Source organism: Mirounga leonina, unplaced genomic scaffold (genome assembly GCF_011800145.1).
Source record: "Mirounga leonina isolate KUSES-001 unplaced genomic scaffold, KU_Mleo_1.0 Mir_151, whole genome shotgun sequence".
In the NCBI taxonomy this organism is placed as follows: domain Eukaryota; kingdom Metazoa; phylum Chordata; class Mammalia; order Carnivora; family Phocidae; genus Mirounga; species Mirounga leonina.
Window position 1 is genome coordinate 61,185,608 of NW_023270377.1, and position 13,289 is coordinate 61,198,896.

At 34.5% G+C, this 13,289-nt stretch overlaps 1 protein-coding gene across 1 annotated transcript in view; it reads left to right on the forward strand.

Annotated features, from left to right (window-relative positions):
• Positions 1–13,289, forward strand: part of FASTKD1 (FAST kinase domains 1) — a 46,255-nt gene that overhangs the window by 26,492 nt on the left and 6,474 nt on the right. The window contains exons 7-13 of the mRNA XM_035008360.1: positions 82–192; positions 1,070–1,201; positions 5,855–6,341; positions 7,831–7,945; positions 9,889–10,017; positions 11,294–11,425; positions 11,787–11,900. Coding sequence (XP_034864251.1) covers positions 82–192; positions 1,070–1,201; positions 5,855–6,341; positions 7,831–7,945; positions 9,889–10,017; positions 11,294–11,425; positions 11,787–11,900 — 1,220 coding nt within the window. The remainder of the gene's footprint in view (positions 1–81; positions 193–1,069; positions 1,202–5,854; positions 6,342–7,830; positions 7,946–9,888; positions 10,018–11,293; positions 11,426–11,786; positions 11,901–13,289) is intronic.

Here is a 13,289-nt window from a genome sequence, read left to right on the forward strand (position 1 = left end):
CTAAGAACTTATTTTAAAAAAGAACTTTTTATAAGCTAATCATCAGTTCTTCAACATAAAAATATTTTTCTTTACTTCTAGACTTAAATCAACTCTGTTACTGATGTCAGAGGAGCTAACCAGACAGCAGGCCCTGGCAGTGATGAGAGCAATGGAAGAGATGGAAAGCAGAAATTCACATCTGATTAAAAAGTAGTCTTTCCTGAAATTCATGGTGTTAATGTTTAGTTGTCATCCATAAGTAACTTTTTTTGAGGATGCATTATGTTTTTTTCTATAATCTAGCTGTTGGTTTTGAAGAAATAAGGAATTAACACTTAAGGCGTTGTTCATTATCTAAATAGTTTGTTTCTTAAAATAGAGATGTTTAAATTGTTTATAGCATTTTTCATTTCATTTGCTGCTGTTGTTATTTTCAAGCAGAGGATCATAATCTAGGAAAGTAGAGAGCATCTATGTGAACTTGAATTGTTTCACACCACAATTACCTTGAAATCATACTGCCATATATTGTCTTTTTTTTTTAAAGAAATTTAAGAAGAAAAAAAATACATAGTTCAGATTATATATACTTAATGTTTTATTATCCATTATATGATCCTTTTTAAAGTATTCCTTCTGCCCCATTTCTTCCAACATATTCCCTCTTAGCATTTCTTATTGCTTTTAATCCATTCCATTAGAGGGCCAGTGAATTAAGGAAGAAAATTAAATCAGTTTTGCTAATTGTTAGTAACTCTTGGTAAAGATTTCTTTGTGGGGAAGATGTGGAATTTAATGGCTGTTCTGTGAGTTTTTTTTATTTAGAAAGTGACACTTTATGCTTTTCTCTCCTATTACTATTAATAATTACATATTTACACTTCATTGATAGCTCTTCTGTCATTCTATCTTAATTGTTTATGTTTCTGTCACCATTTTGAGACTGCTCTTTAAGAGCGGAAAACCTTATTTCATTCATTGCTGCTTCTCCAACATAGAGCATGTCTGGCATGAAAGAGCTCCTCAGTAAATACTTAATACAAAATGAATGAGTTGATTGTAATATATGTTTTATCATTCTTTATAGAATTGCTTCAATTCTGCATAAACATTTGGATAACTATAAACCAATAGAGTTATTGAGGATAACTCAAGCATTGATTTTTCTACATTTTCAAAGTAAAGAGCTTTTTGTGAAACTGAGAGAATTACTGCTTAGGTAAGGTTACGGTGTTTATTTATTTTATAATCTAGACTCAATGTTTGTTTTGTTTGATTATGTAGAGAGTTGTTGGAACTTTTGGAGGCAGAATTAAGTGGCTTGTTATTTAAAATGTTAACACACTTACCTCTCCCCGTGTGCATTCTGCCAGTGCTCATGCTTGGTATATTCTGAAATGAAGCCAGTTGGTGATGAGTTCCCCAGGCATGAATAACAGTAAAAGCCAAGGCATTTTCCTGTCCTGCAAGAATACAATAACTATGAAAAGATTGGAGCTGCCCAACAAGGCAAAACTTCCATTTGGGAGCATTTATATTTAGGGGCCTTCAGTCTGCTTACATGCCTGTTTTAAGGCATGTTAGATTGTTTTAAAGCATATTAAATTTTTTAATTTGTAATTTTTAAAATAAAATATTTAAGAGTAATGTTACTGAAAAAGTATTTTACCTTTATAATTTAATGTTTTCTGTTTTTCTATGGCTATAACATTCATATTTTAACAGGGAAGTTACTCAGTTTTCCAAGTATGCTTATGGAAATGGAGTCAAAATGGACTTTTGCATGAAAAGGTTTTTTATTTTAACAATCAGAATAATGACTTGAATGAAACTAAAATTAGATTAATCTTTTTCTCCATTTTTCTATGATTTCTGATTTTGATTCCTGGAAGACCAGGCATGGGACTCTATGCCATAATCAAAAGGATTGGTGTAGAGTTGAAAATGATTTTAATTATAGTAAAATGATATGCCATTAAGGTTAAGAAGGATTTGAATTGAAGAATAAGAATTGGCACTTTATCAGGTGCTTATTAGGTATGTTAGTAGAAAGTTCACCCTTTTCTTAAAGAAATAACTTTTTTCAGGGCGCCTGGGTGGCTCAGATGGTTAAGCATCTGCCTTTGGCTCAGGTCGTGATCCCAGAGTCCTGGGATCGAGTCCCGTGCTCCCTGCTCAGCGGGGAGCCTGCTTCTCCCTCTCCTCCTGCTCCTCCTGTTTGTGCGCTCTCACTCTGTCAAATAAATAAATGAAATCTTAAAAAAAGAAAAAAAAAAAAGAACCTATACAAAAAAAAAAAAAGGAAATAACTTTTTTCTTACCAAGGTGATTATATGCAGGATTATTGTTTCTTCATCCTTTTCATATTTAGCATAGACTTTTTTTTAAAAAGATTTTAATTATTTGACAGAGAGACACAGCGAGAGAGGGAACACAGGCAGGGGGAGTGGGAGAGAGAAGCAGGCTTCCTGCGGAGCAGGGAGCCTGATGCGGGGCTCGATCCCAGGACCCCGAGATCATGACCTGAGCCGAAGGCAGACGCCTAACGACTGAGCCACCCAGGCACCCAGCATAGACTTTTACATAGCCTCTGAATGTAGAATTTTATGTTCTAAATTAAGTATCATAAACTGGCCCAGGGACATGGTTTATTTGGTCTGCACAATGTTTTTTAAAAAGTGAAATTACACAGTCCTGTTTGCCTATAGGTATGTTAACAGAAAAGTAAGAACAGAAGTGGGAGTGTCAAAGGGAATTCCGCTTTTCCCGTGATGTTTTATTTCCTTTGTAAAACGACTTGAAGCAAATACGATAATGTTAAAATCTAGTAATTCTGAGTAGTGAGGGCCCTTATACATCTCTGGAGTTTAAAATCTTATCAAAAAGTTAGTTGGAGGATGTTGTATGGAAATTATAGGTGCTTACTTTCCCAGTATCAAATAGACTTTAGAAGGAACACAGTCTAATTAAACTATTCACATAACTATTACTATAAATAGCCCCTGAAGCCATTCAGGGAACACAGGGAATTCATATACTAGAATAATGTGGCCTTTTTTTTTTTAACCATATTGAAATGTAATCTACATAAAATATATCTTTCTCCTCCTCATTACTTTGCTTCCCTGTCCCCCAGGTTAACTACTACCTCTAGTTCCAACTACATGGATTAGTTTTGCCTATTTTGTGTGTCTATTGTGTCTGGCTTCTTTTGCTCAATAATTATGTTTATGAGATTTACCCATGTTTTTGCTGTATTGTGTTCTCTTTGTAAGGATATAACAAAAATATTTTTATCCATTCTACTGTTGATGGATATTTTATTTATTTCCAGTTTTTGGCTATTATGAATAGTGCTGTTATGAATATCCTGAATATAATGAATAGTGCTGTTATGAATATCCATATCTTTTAGTAAACATATGTATGCATTTCTGTAGATATTTACCAAAGAGTGTAATTGTGGGTTCATAGGTTATACATACGTTGTTCATCCTCAGTAGATCTGGTAAATGGTTTTCTAGAGTGACCATATCAGTTTATATTCCCAGTAGCAGAATGTGAGCTGAGCATGCCTGTTGCCCCACATCCCTGCCAACACTTGACATATTTTTATTTTCCAATTTTAGCCATGCTGGTGGGTGTGTGGTGTATTGTAAATAAACACGCATGCACATGTAAGTTTTGGAATTTGAAGAAGTGTTTCCAGAAAAAATATCAGGTGGAGGTTGGAGAGATTGTATCTTTTGGGGGTTTATTTTTAGACAATTATTACAAGGTTGGTTCATATTGAAAGTTCTACCCCTTAGGTCAATTCTGCAAACATAGCTTCTGGGGCTTTCCTTATATAAAAGGGTATATTTATTTTTTGTGGTTATAAGAATAAAATATTCATTTAGTACTAATCGAGTACCTACTTTGTGTCATGCAGTGGGCCAAATATCATATAAAAATCATTTTGAAAATTTTGGAAAATAGAAAAAAGTATAAAAGAGAAAATAAAAATCAGTCCTAAACTCATTTATCCACTGACAACAATTTGATTTATTTACCTGTGATATGTACTTAACTTACATGTGTATATAAAATTTTTCTTCCCTCCTCCTTGAGAATACAGTTTTGTACTTTTTTCCCCCACTTAACCTTACCCACTTAGCATTTTCTCACATCATTTAGAACTATTTGTATATCTTTTTAATGACTGGATATTACCCATCATATGACTATACCATAATTTATTTAAGTGTTCTCTCATTGAACATTTAGTTTTCAAATTTTAGCCATGTAAAAATATGATACATAACACAAATCTTTGCTAGCATTTTATCTATTTTTCTGTTGTAATCCTGTGTATTTAAAAAAAATTTTTAGGAGCTTCTGGGTGGCCCAGTCAGTTAAGCGGCTGCCTTTGGCTCAGGTCATGATCCCAGGGTCCTGGGATTGAGCCCCACGTCAGGTTCCCTGCTCGCTTCTCCCTCTCCCTCTGCCTGCTGCTCTGCCTACTTGTTCATTCTCTCTGTCAAATAAATAAAATCTTCAAAAAAAATTTTTTTTAATGAAGTATAGTTGCCATTTGCTCACATTTTAGATTCTTTTTTTTTTTTGAAGATTTTATTTATTCATGAGAGACAGAGAGAGAGAGAAGGCAAAGGCAGAGGGAGAAGCGGGCTCCCTGCTCCACAGGGACTCGATCCCAGGACCCCAGGATCATGAGCTGAGCCGAAGGCAGATGCTTAACTGACTGAGCCACCCAGGCGCCCTTTAGATTATTTTCTTAGTCTGGTTTCCTAGACCGGGATTGACCATGTCAAATGATATAATTACTTTTTAAGTTTAGTAAGTAAAGGAGAATGCCTGTGTCGATGGGCCTTACTAGCATTGCTATTATGATTATTTTAATATGCTAATTTAATATTTTAAAAAGGAACTCAACAACTTCATTTTAATTTACATTTGATTTTTTCTAGTACTTCTAAGCCAAAAGATTCTTTAAAAGCTCCCAACTGTTGAATCACAGATCTGTACCTCTGAAACAAATAATGCAATATATGTTAAGGAAAAAAAAAAAAGAAGAAGATAGCAGGAGGGGAAGAATGAAGGGGGGGGAAATCGGAGGGGGAGACGAACCATGAGAGACAATGGACTCTGAAAAACAAACTGAGGGTTCTAGAGGGGAGGGGGGTGGGAGGACGGGTTAGCCTGGTGATGGGTATTAAAGAGGGCACGTTCTGCATGGAGCACTGGGTGTTATACACAAACAATGAATCATGGAACACTACATCAAAAACTAATGATGTAATGTATAGTGATTAACATAACAATAAAACACTAAAAAAAAAATAAAAGAAAAAACAAATAAAAGCTCCCAACTTTTAATTTGTAATTTAACAACTGCTGTCCTGGTGGCTGGACTCTTACTTTGGGGGTGGGACTGTTACCATGGGAATTTGGGAAAAGAGGAGCGAGAAGGGAACTAGTGTCACTGAGTAATCACTGTATGGCAGGGCCTATACTAGGTCATACCAGCTCCTAACAGGTCATATCAAACATTCAGCCCAAAATCTGTCTCTAGCAACAGCACTGGAAACATTGTTTTGACCCTGATCTTTGGTATGTTAGGGACTGTGGTTTCATTTTTGCATAAAATATTTGAGATGTGCCTTAGAAAATCTTAAGACTTCTCGTGGTAGTCCTTTGTGGACCTGTCATCTTTGAATTTATCTAATCCTTCTTAAATTAACTTGTATTTTACACCTACCACACCTGTTAATTATAATAATAATTATGTATTCAGACTTTAAGTACTTTTCATTTTGTTGCTGATTTATTAATTTTGATCTTTTCATTTTCATTTTCTCCCCCTTCCTTATAGATATTTGAAAATTAGTGTTATACCTAGTGAGATTTCCATCCTGGTCTATGCTCTGTCCATTCTTCCATCTCCTCACCTAGATGAAGTGGGGATATCTCGAATTGAAGCCATTTTACCGCAGTGTGACCTAAATGACCTGAATGGTTTTGCTACATCTGTTTTAAGATGGATTCATTATGATCACAAATATCTGGATAATACCACTGGGAAACAACTGAAACTGCTTCAAAAACTAGATCACTATGGTCTTCAGAGATTACGAAAATACAACAATTTGAATCTTTTAAGGGAAGAACTTAAATCTTTAAAAGGAGACTGGTTTGCTGAGTCACTTCTTGAAGAAACAGCTGGTACTTTACATCGTTTGATGGATGAAATTAATTACAAAAATGTTGCAGAGATTGCATCTTTTATTGCTAGAACTAACTACCTCAGTACTTTGCTACTTGATAGGATAGCCTCAGTGGTTGTTCAGCAGATTGAAAAGGTGAAATTGAGTTTTAAATAGTTGTCAACTTCTAAAAGCATAAATATTTATCATAAGTATTTTGAGAACTTAATTGGAATTGGAATTTTATTATTTTTTATTTTTTATTTTATTTTATTTATTTTATTTTTTTTTTAAGATATTTATTTATTTATTTATTTGAGAGAGAGAGAATGAGAAAGAGCGAGCACATGAGAGGGAGGAGGGTTAGAGAGAGAAGCAGACTCCCCGCTGAGCAGGGAGCCCGATGCGGGACTCGATCCAGGGACTCCAGGATCATGACCTGAGCCGAAGGCAGTAGCTTAACCAACTGAGCCACCCAGGCACCTTATTTTTTATTTTTTAAAAGATTTTGTTTATTTGGGAGAGAGAGCGCGCATGCGAACTTGAGCAGGGGTGGGTGGGGGAAGGGCAGAGGGAGAGGGACCAGCAGACTCTCAGCTGAGCAGGGAGCCCAACACTGGGCTGGATTCCAGGACCCTGAGATCATGACCTTAGCTGAGGGCAGATGCTTAACTGACTGAGCCACCCAGGCACCCCTGGAATTTGAATTTTAAAAATTCAATTTTAGCGTCTGGTTCAGCAATTTGTTTCTCTAAAGTTGTTTCCTCCAACAGTGTAGATCTGGGGAGTATAGCAGTCATCTTTTGGTTCACTATGATATTTTTAAGATCTGTAGTCAAAATTTATTGTCTAGAAAGAAATACTTAAAACAATACTGTTTTAAGAAAATGAAGTATGAATGATTGTTGTTTTATTTTCTATAATCCTATGGTACTACTTTTATCTTTAAGAACAACTACATTCAAAAGTGTGAAAAATGAGGAAAACATAAGGTGTACACTGACTTCTATATTCTTAAATTGTCAGTGTGTCTTCTTACAAATTTATTTCTGGCTTACTCCTAAAATGTTGCTTTTTGGATTATGTGAGAAGAAATTCACTTATTAAATCTATATCGGGATAAGGCTTTTACTTAGGAGACAGTATTTCTCCCAAAATAAAATAAAAGTCTGTCCTACTTGTTTAGCATAGTACTTGGCAGTCATTAAGTTTTAGATGAATGAGTGAATAATGAAATTTTAAAAATAAATGAAAGAAAAATGAATGAAAGAAAAATGATTATAAACTAACTTCCTTAATTACATTATATGATGAGTCTATAAAATGCACTGAGATCATGGAAATTAGTAATACTATTTCCTATTCATTTTAATGATTAATGAATTCTGGAACAGGATTTTACACCTAACAAAAATAATTTGCAGATTATCTGATTTTTTTCTGCATTGATACTTAGAGTTACTAGAAACTAGTGGTGGGACTAAATAGATTACAGCAGGGTGGAAAAAGTAATAAGTAGTGATGCATTTATCATTTTACTTCTAGGCATGTTAGAAAAAGATTTCTACCGAAAATAATAATTAGGTTAAATTTTTGTTTTATTTTACTGAAGTTTAAACTATAACATTTTGTTGTGTTTATACAGATCCACCCTTTTGTGATCCTTGGTATTATTCCTCCATTTAGCATCTTGAACTATGATCCACCTCAAAATGATGAATTTTTCAGGATTTGCATTCAATACCTGAATTCTTACTTAAGTAGGTATATTGTTCGGTAATACATTGAGTAAGTAGGTTGGAGAATACCATTGCCACTGTGGTAAGAGAGAGCTCTCATTTAAGGGGTAACTATAAGAACCATGAGTTCTAGACCTAAAAAAAGTTGTACCCATTTTTGAAACATTTTTATTATGAAAAATATCAAGCTTAAGGAAAAAATGGAAAGAATCAAAGAGTGCCTGTATACTCACTGGGCAGACTTAGTAATTGTTAACATTTTATCCTATTTGCTTTACTGTTTCTCTTGCTCTCTTATTTTTTTCGGAACCATTTCACAGTAAGTTGTAGGCATCATGACCCTTCACCCCTAATTGCTTAGGCGTGTGCCTGCTAAGAATAATGACCTCTTATATCACCACAATACTATTATGACACCTGAGAAAATTAATAGTCCCTAATATCTAATACACAGTCCATGTTTAAATCTCCCTCATTCTTCTCAAAAATGGTTATTTTGGACCCAGCATCCACTCACTGCATTAGGTTGATACCTCTTTGGTCTTTTATAGTCTAAATACTGGTTGTTGTTTTTTTTCCTTACCCCTGCCATTGACTGACACCATGATATGATAACCATGTCTGATACTACTTTGTGAATAGACAAGTAAAATGGGCTGCTGTGATATGTTTATATTTAGTCATGAATGGGCGTATGCATGTGTGGCATTCATGTATACCTCTTTTTAGTAACATAATTATGTAGAAAGAGGAGATTTGAAACTGAGACTTAGTATGCTCTCCTGGTTGTTCAGTCTTGTGCCAACAACCAGAAGGAAGTGAAAGCACATCTTTTTTTAAAAAATAAATAGAGAGTTTAAGAGAAGAAAGGTTGAGAAATACAGCTTTGATTTTTTTTTTTTTAAGCCTTACCAAGAGAATGTTTGGAAAATTCTTGGATACCTTTATAAGTAAAATTTTAAGTAATGGCATAATAATTTTATTCTGAATAAATATTAGATTTGACAGGTCACTATTAACCTCATTTATGATTTGATCTTGATTTATTAAATAAACTCAGCAAACAATCCAAAAGGAAAGATTTAACATCTTTTTTGTCCTTTCTAAGAATATTGCTGCCAGTAGGGACCCCTTCCTTCTCATCAGAAATGTCTCTTGGACGAGGCAAATCAGCTAAATAACCTCAATCTTGTACTCTGGGACATGTGCCATGCTGTTGGGTGACAGGTAAGGGAGGAGGTGCTATTTGAAACTTGAGCTTCATATGTGTCTACACTCAGCCCGGATATTTGAGATCCCTAACAGCAGCACAGAATAGTAGTCCAGGCTCCGGAGCTGGGCTCTCAGGGTTAAACCTCACTGCCACTTGCTAACTGTGTGACTGTAGGCAAGTCGTTTAACTTCTCTGTGCCCCTGTACACTTATTTACAAAGCGGAGATAATAATTATTCCTGCTGTATACTGAAATGAGATTTCAATGAGTTAATATATGTAAAGAGCTTAGAATGATACCGAACACATTCTGAGCACTATTATATTGTTATCATCAATACATAGAGACTCAGACCACTTATTACATACACTACTGACCTTTTGTTTTGAGTTCTTTCTCTTTACAAAGCAATTTTTGAAACTTCTTATGAAGTAAAATAATAATATAGGAATATTTACATATCCTTAGCACATAGTATGAATTTATATAAATTGAATCACCCAAGGAGTCAATACCCAGGTGAAGAAACAGTATTACCACAGTGTCCTTCTCTCCTGTCCCCCTTTCCTACTCTACTCCCACCCAAAGGTAAGCACTTCACTACTATCCTGACTTGTAACAGTATAGATTAGCTTTGTCAAGGCTGTGTTTGTATCATTATTTTAAAACCCAGCTTGACCTGAATAAAGTGTGTGCATGTATATGTGAGGTGGCTGTACATTATAATTTTTTTATCTTAATTTTGTTTTAGGTGGATTGGATCCTTTCATGTTAGTGTTTCTTGGTTATTCTTTGGCCATACTTGGATATTTTCCGGAAGATCTGCTGAAGGCAATTTTTAACATCAAATTCTTAGCCAAAATGGATTCTCAACTTGAATGTGTGTATCTACATTTTTTAATTTTAATTTTAATTTTTTTAATGATTTTATTTATTCATTTGAGAGAGAGGAAGCACAAGCAGAGGGAGGGGCAGAGGGAGAGAGAGAGAGGGAGAAGCAGGCTCCCCGCTGAGAAGGGAGCCTGATGTGGGGTTCAATCCCAGGACCCTGGGATCATGACCTGAGCTGAAGGCTGATGCTTAACCTACTGAGCCACCCAGGTGGCCCTGTATCTACATTTTAATTTATTAAACTATTACCTATACTTTATATCCAAGTTTCAACTCTACCTATACTAAAGCATTTAAATGTTAACATATTTTTTTTCTGTTTATGAAAGTATTTCCTTCTTACGGAAAATTTGGAAAACAGGAAAGTATAAAATAGAAGATAAAAGATTACTCATAATCTTACTACCAAGTGAAACTACCACTTTTAATAATATTTTGGAGTGTATCTTTCTTTTCTGTCTCTCTCCTGCTCTTATGTGTATGTTTATATATCTATATGTATTTTATTTTATTTTATTATTATTATTTTTAAAGATTTTATTTATTTATTTATTTGAGAGAGAGGATGAGAGGAGAGAGAGAGCACATGAGAGTGGGGAGGGTCAGAGGGAGAAGCAGACTCCCTGCTGAGCAGGGAGCCTGATGCGGGACTCGATCCCGGGACTCCAGGATCACGACCTGAGCTGAAGGCAGTTGCTCAACCAACTGAGCCACCCAGGCTCCCCTCTATATGTATTTTAAAACAAAATTTGGATTATTAGTATATTCACTTTTGTATGTTGCCTTTGTCACTGAACTGTATTTTGAACAGTTTTGCATGCCATTAAATATTTTTTGGTATCATGATTGTTTTAGTGTTTATGTAATCAGCTATGATAGGAATGTAATAACATTTGTTATCATGTAGGTTGTTTCCAATTCTTCATTATAAATAATGATTATTATACATGAATCATTGACCTCATCTTTGTTTCTTTAGGATAGATACCTAAATGTGGAATATTAGGTCAATGAAAATTATTTGGTGGTATTTTTAAAAATGTAGTTGTAATATTCATGATTAGTGATTATGACATAGGAGTTAGTCCTAATCTTGCCACTGAATAATTTAAAAATATAAAGCATGTGTGTGCAAATGAAACAATTTTATAAGGTGAGAATAAAAGTACTAACAAATAATGGGGATAAATGAATGTGAAAAAAATGGATTGTCTTTGTTAGGTCCAACCTGTCAAAATCAATTAATATTTTGTTTTTGATTTCAGTTTTATGTTCATCTCTAAATATGAAGGTCCAGTTTCGTCTTATGGAATTAAATAGAGCAGTCTGCTTGGAGTGCCCTGAGTATCAGATTCCGTGGTTTCATGACCGCTTCTGTCAACAACAGTATAATAAAGGTTTGCCTTGTCTTTGGGTCAGACAGCAAAATTTAATTCCCAAGTGAATTATTAGTTAGCACCTTGTTAAGCCCAACCTTGACACCAGAGTTACCGAGAGTGCCATGACCTGTTTGATAGAACCATTTTATAGGTGAGATTTGTGTTATAAGAATTTCTTAATATTTAGGACACTAAACCTCTCTGGTAGAGAGCACAGAACTTGTATCGTTCTGAATTTAATACCATTGCATGTGCTATTATATCAAAGCTCTTTTTGAAAATATTAATCTTGATTTTTCGGTTTGTAGAATTGGGTTGATTTTCATTTGAAACTGATGAACTTATTTTAAGTGACCTAATTATTTTTATTTTCATAAAGATATTGGCAGCATGAATGGAGCACAACAGCAGATTTATAAAATGTTAGCAGAGGTGCTGGGAGGAACCAATTGTGTAAAAGCCTCGGTTCTTACGCCTTATTACCACAGAATAGGTGAGTCTGTGGTAGGTTATTAGGTACTCTCAGAAGACTGAACTAATTAAAGTAGAATCATCTCATCAAATGGAAATTTCCAAACAGACCGAAATAGAAGAGTGCAATGATTCCTCAAGTTCCCTTGGGCCAGCTTTGATAACCATCAGCATTTTGGTTTTTTTGTTTTAATTTTTTACCAATCTTTCACCAATTCTAAGTAAAACCGATTCAGATTCACTGAACATTTCTAGATCTTCAAAAGTTTTTTTCCTCTCCACTAAGTACCCTAAAGTCAGGGAAATGACTTAGCATCTTTTCATTGTTTTATGTCAAAAACAAAGTTGGATTATCCACCTGGATGAAGATTTCCATAGGTTTGTGCTCAACTCTAAATAAACTCATTAACCTTCTCAGTCGTCTAGTTGTAGAAGGCATTCTGATTTGGTAGTGGGTGACATAAAATTAGTAGGCTAGCTGATAAATTGGATGGCAACATAAGATTTAAAAAAAAATAGCTAAATTCAAGTGGTGGACTTAAAGGAAAAGATGAAATTTTAAGAGAACATAAACTTTCTAAATTTAGGTTTAGAAAACATCTGCATACATACAGGATGTTATATAGGATTATAAGCCTGATATTAACTAATACTGTAAATGGTTGCCAAAAATCAAATACTATTTTAACCTATGTTATTAATAATAAGAAGAAAGCTGGTAGTACCACTGTGTTCTGTCCTTCAGACATTTCTTAGTATTCTTTTTTTTGAGTGTTGCATTTTGTGAGAGACAGTGACAAATGGGGCCTGGAAACAAAGGAGTCTAGAAATCCTGTCTTAGAACTACAGAGGACGGGAACTGCACAGATTTCAATCCTTCAGCAAGTTCCTCAACCTCTGAATATTATTAGTTTCTTCATCTGTAAATGGGGATAATAATACCCGCTTAACAGGGCTAACTGATATATTGTATGAAAAACATTTAGCACTGCCCTTGGAACATAGTGAGGGCTCAATAAATTTTATTAAAAAAAAAAAGCTAGGAATGTTTAATTTGAAAACTGGAAAAATTGTGAGCATAACTTATAATCTTTGAAGGATTATTATGTGAAAGAAGAATTAGATATCTATTTCAGGATAAAAGTATGGTAAAAAGTAAAGGAATCATTTTAAGTCAATAAAAGGAGAATTTTATGAGAGATTTGTCAAAAAATGAAATAATGGGCTGCCTTGTGAAGAAGAAATGTTTAGGCAGAAGCTGGATGATCAGATTGTGTGTTCAGAAGACTGAACCAAATTAGTCATTTATACCCCCATCTTGCACTACAAAACACATTTTCTCAGTTGTTTGGTTTTACATTAGGATTTCATTTGCCTATGAGTGACAGAAATCCACAAATAACAGGAACTT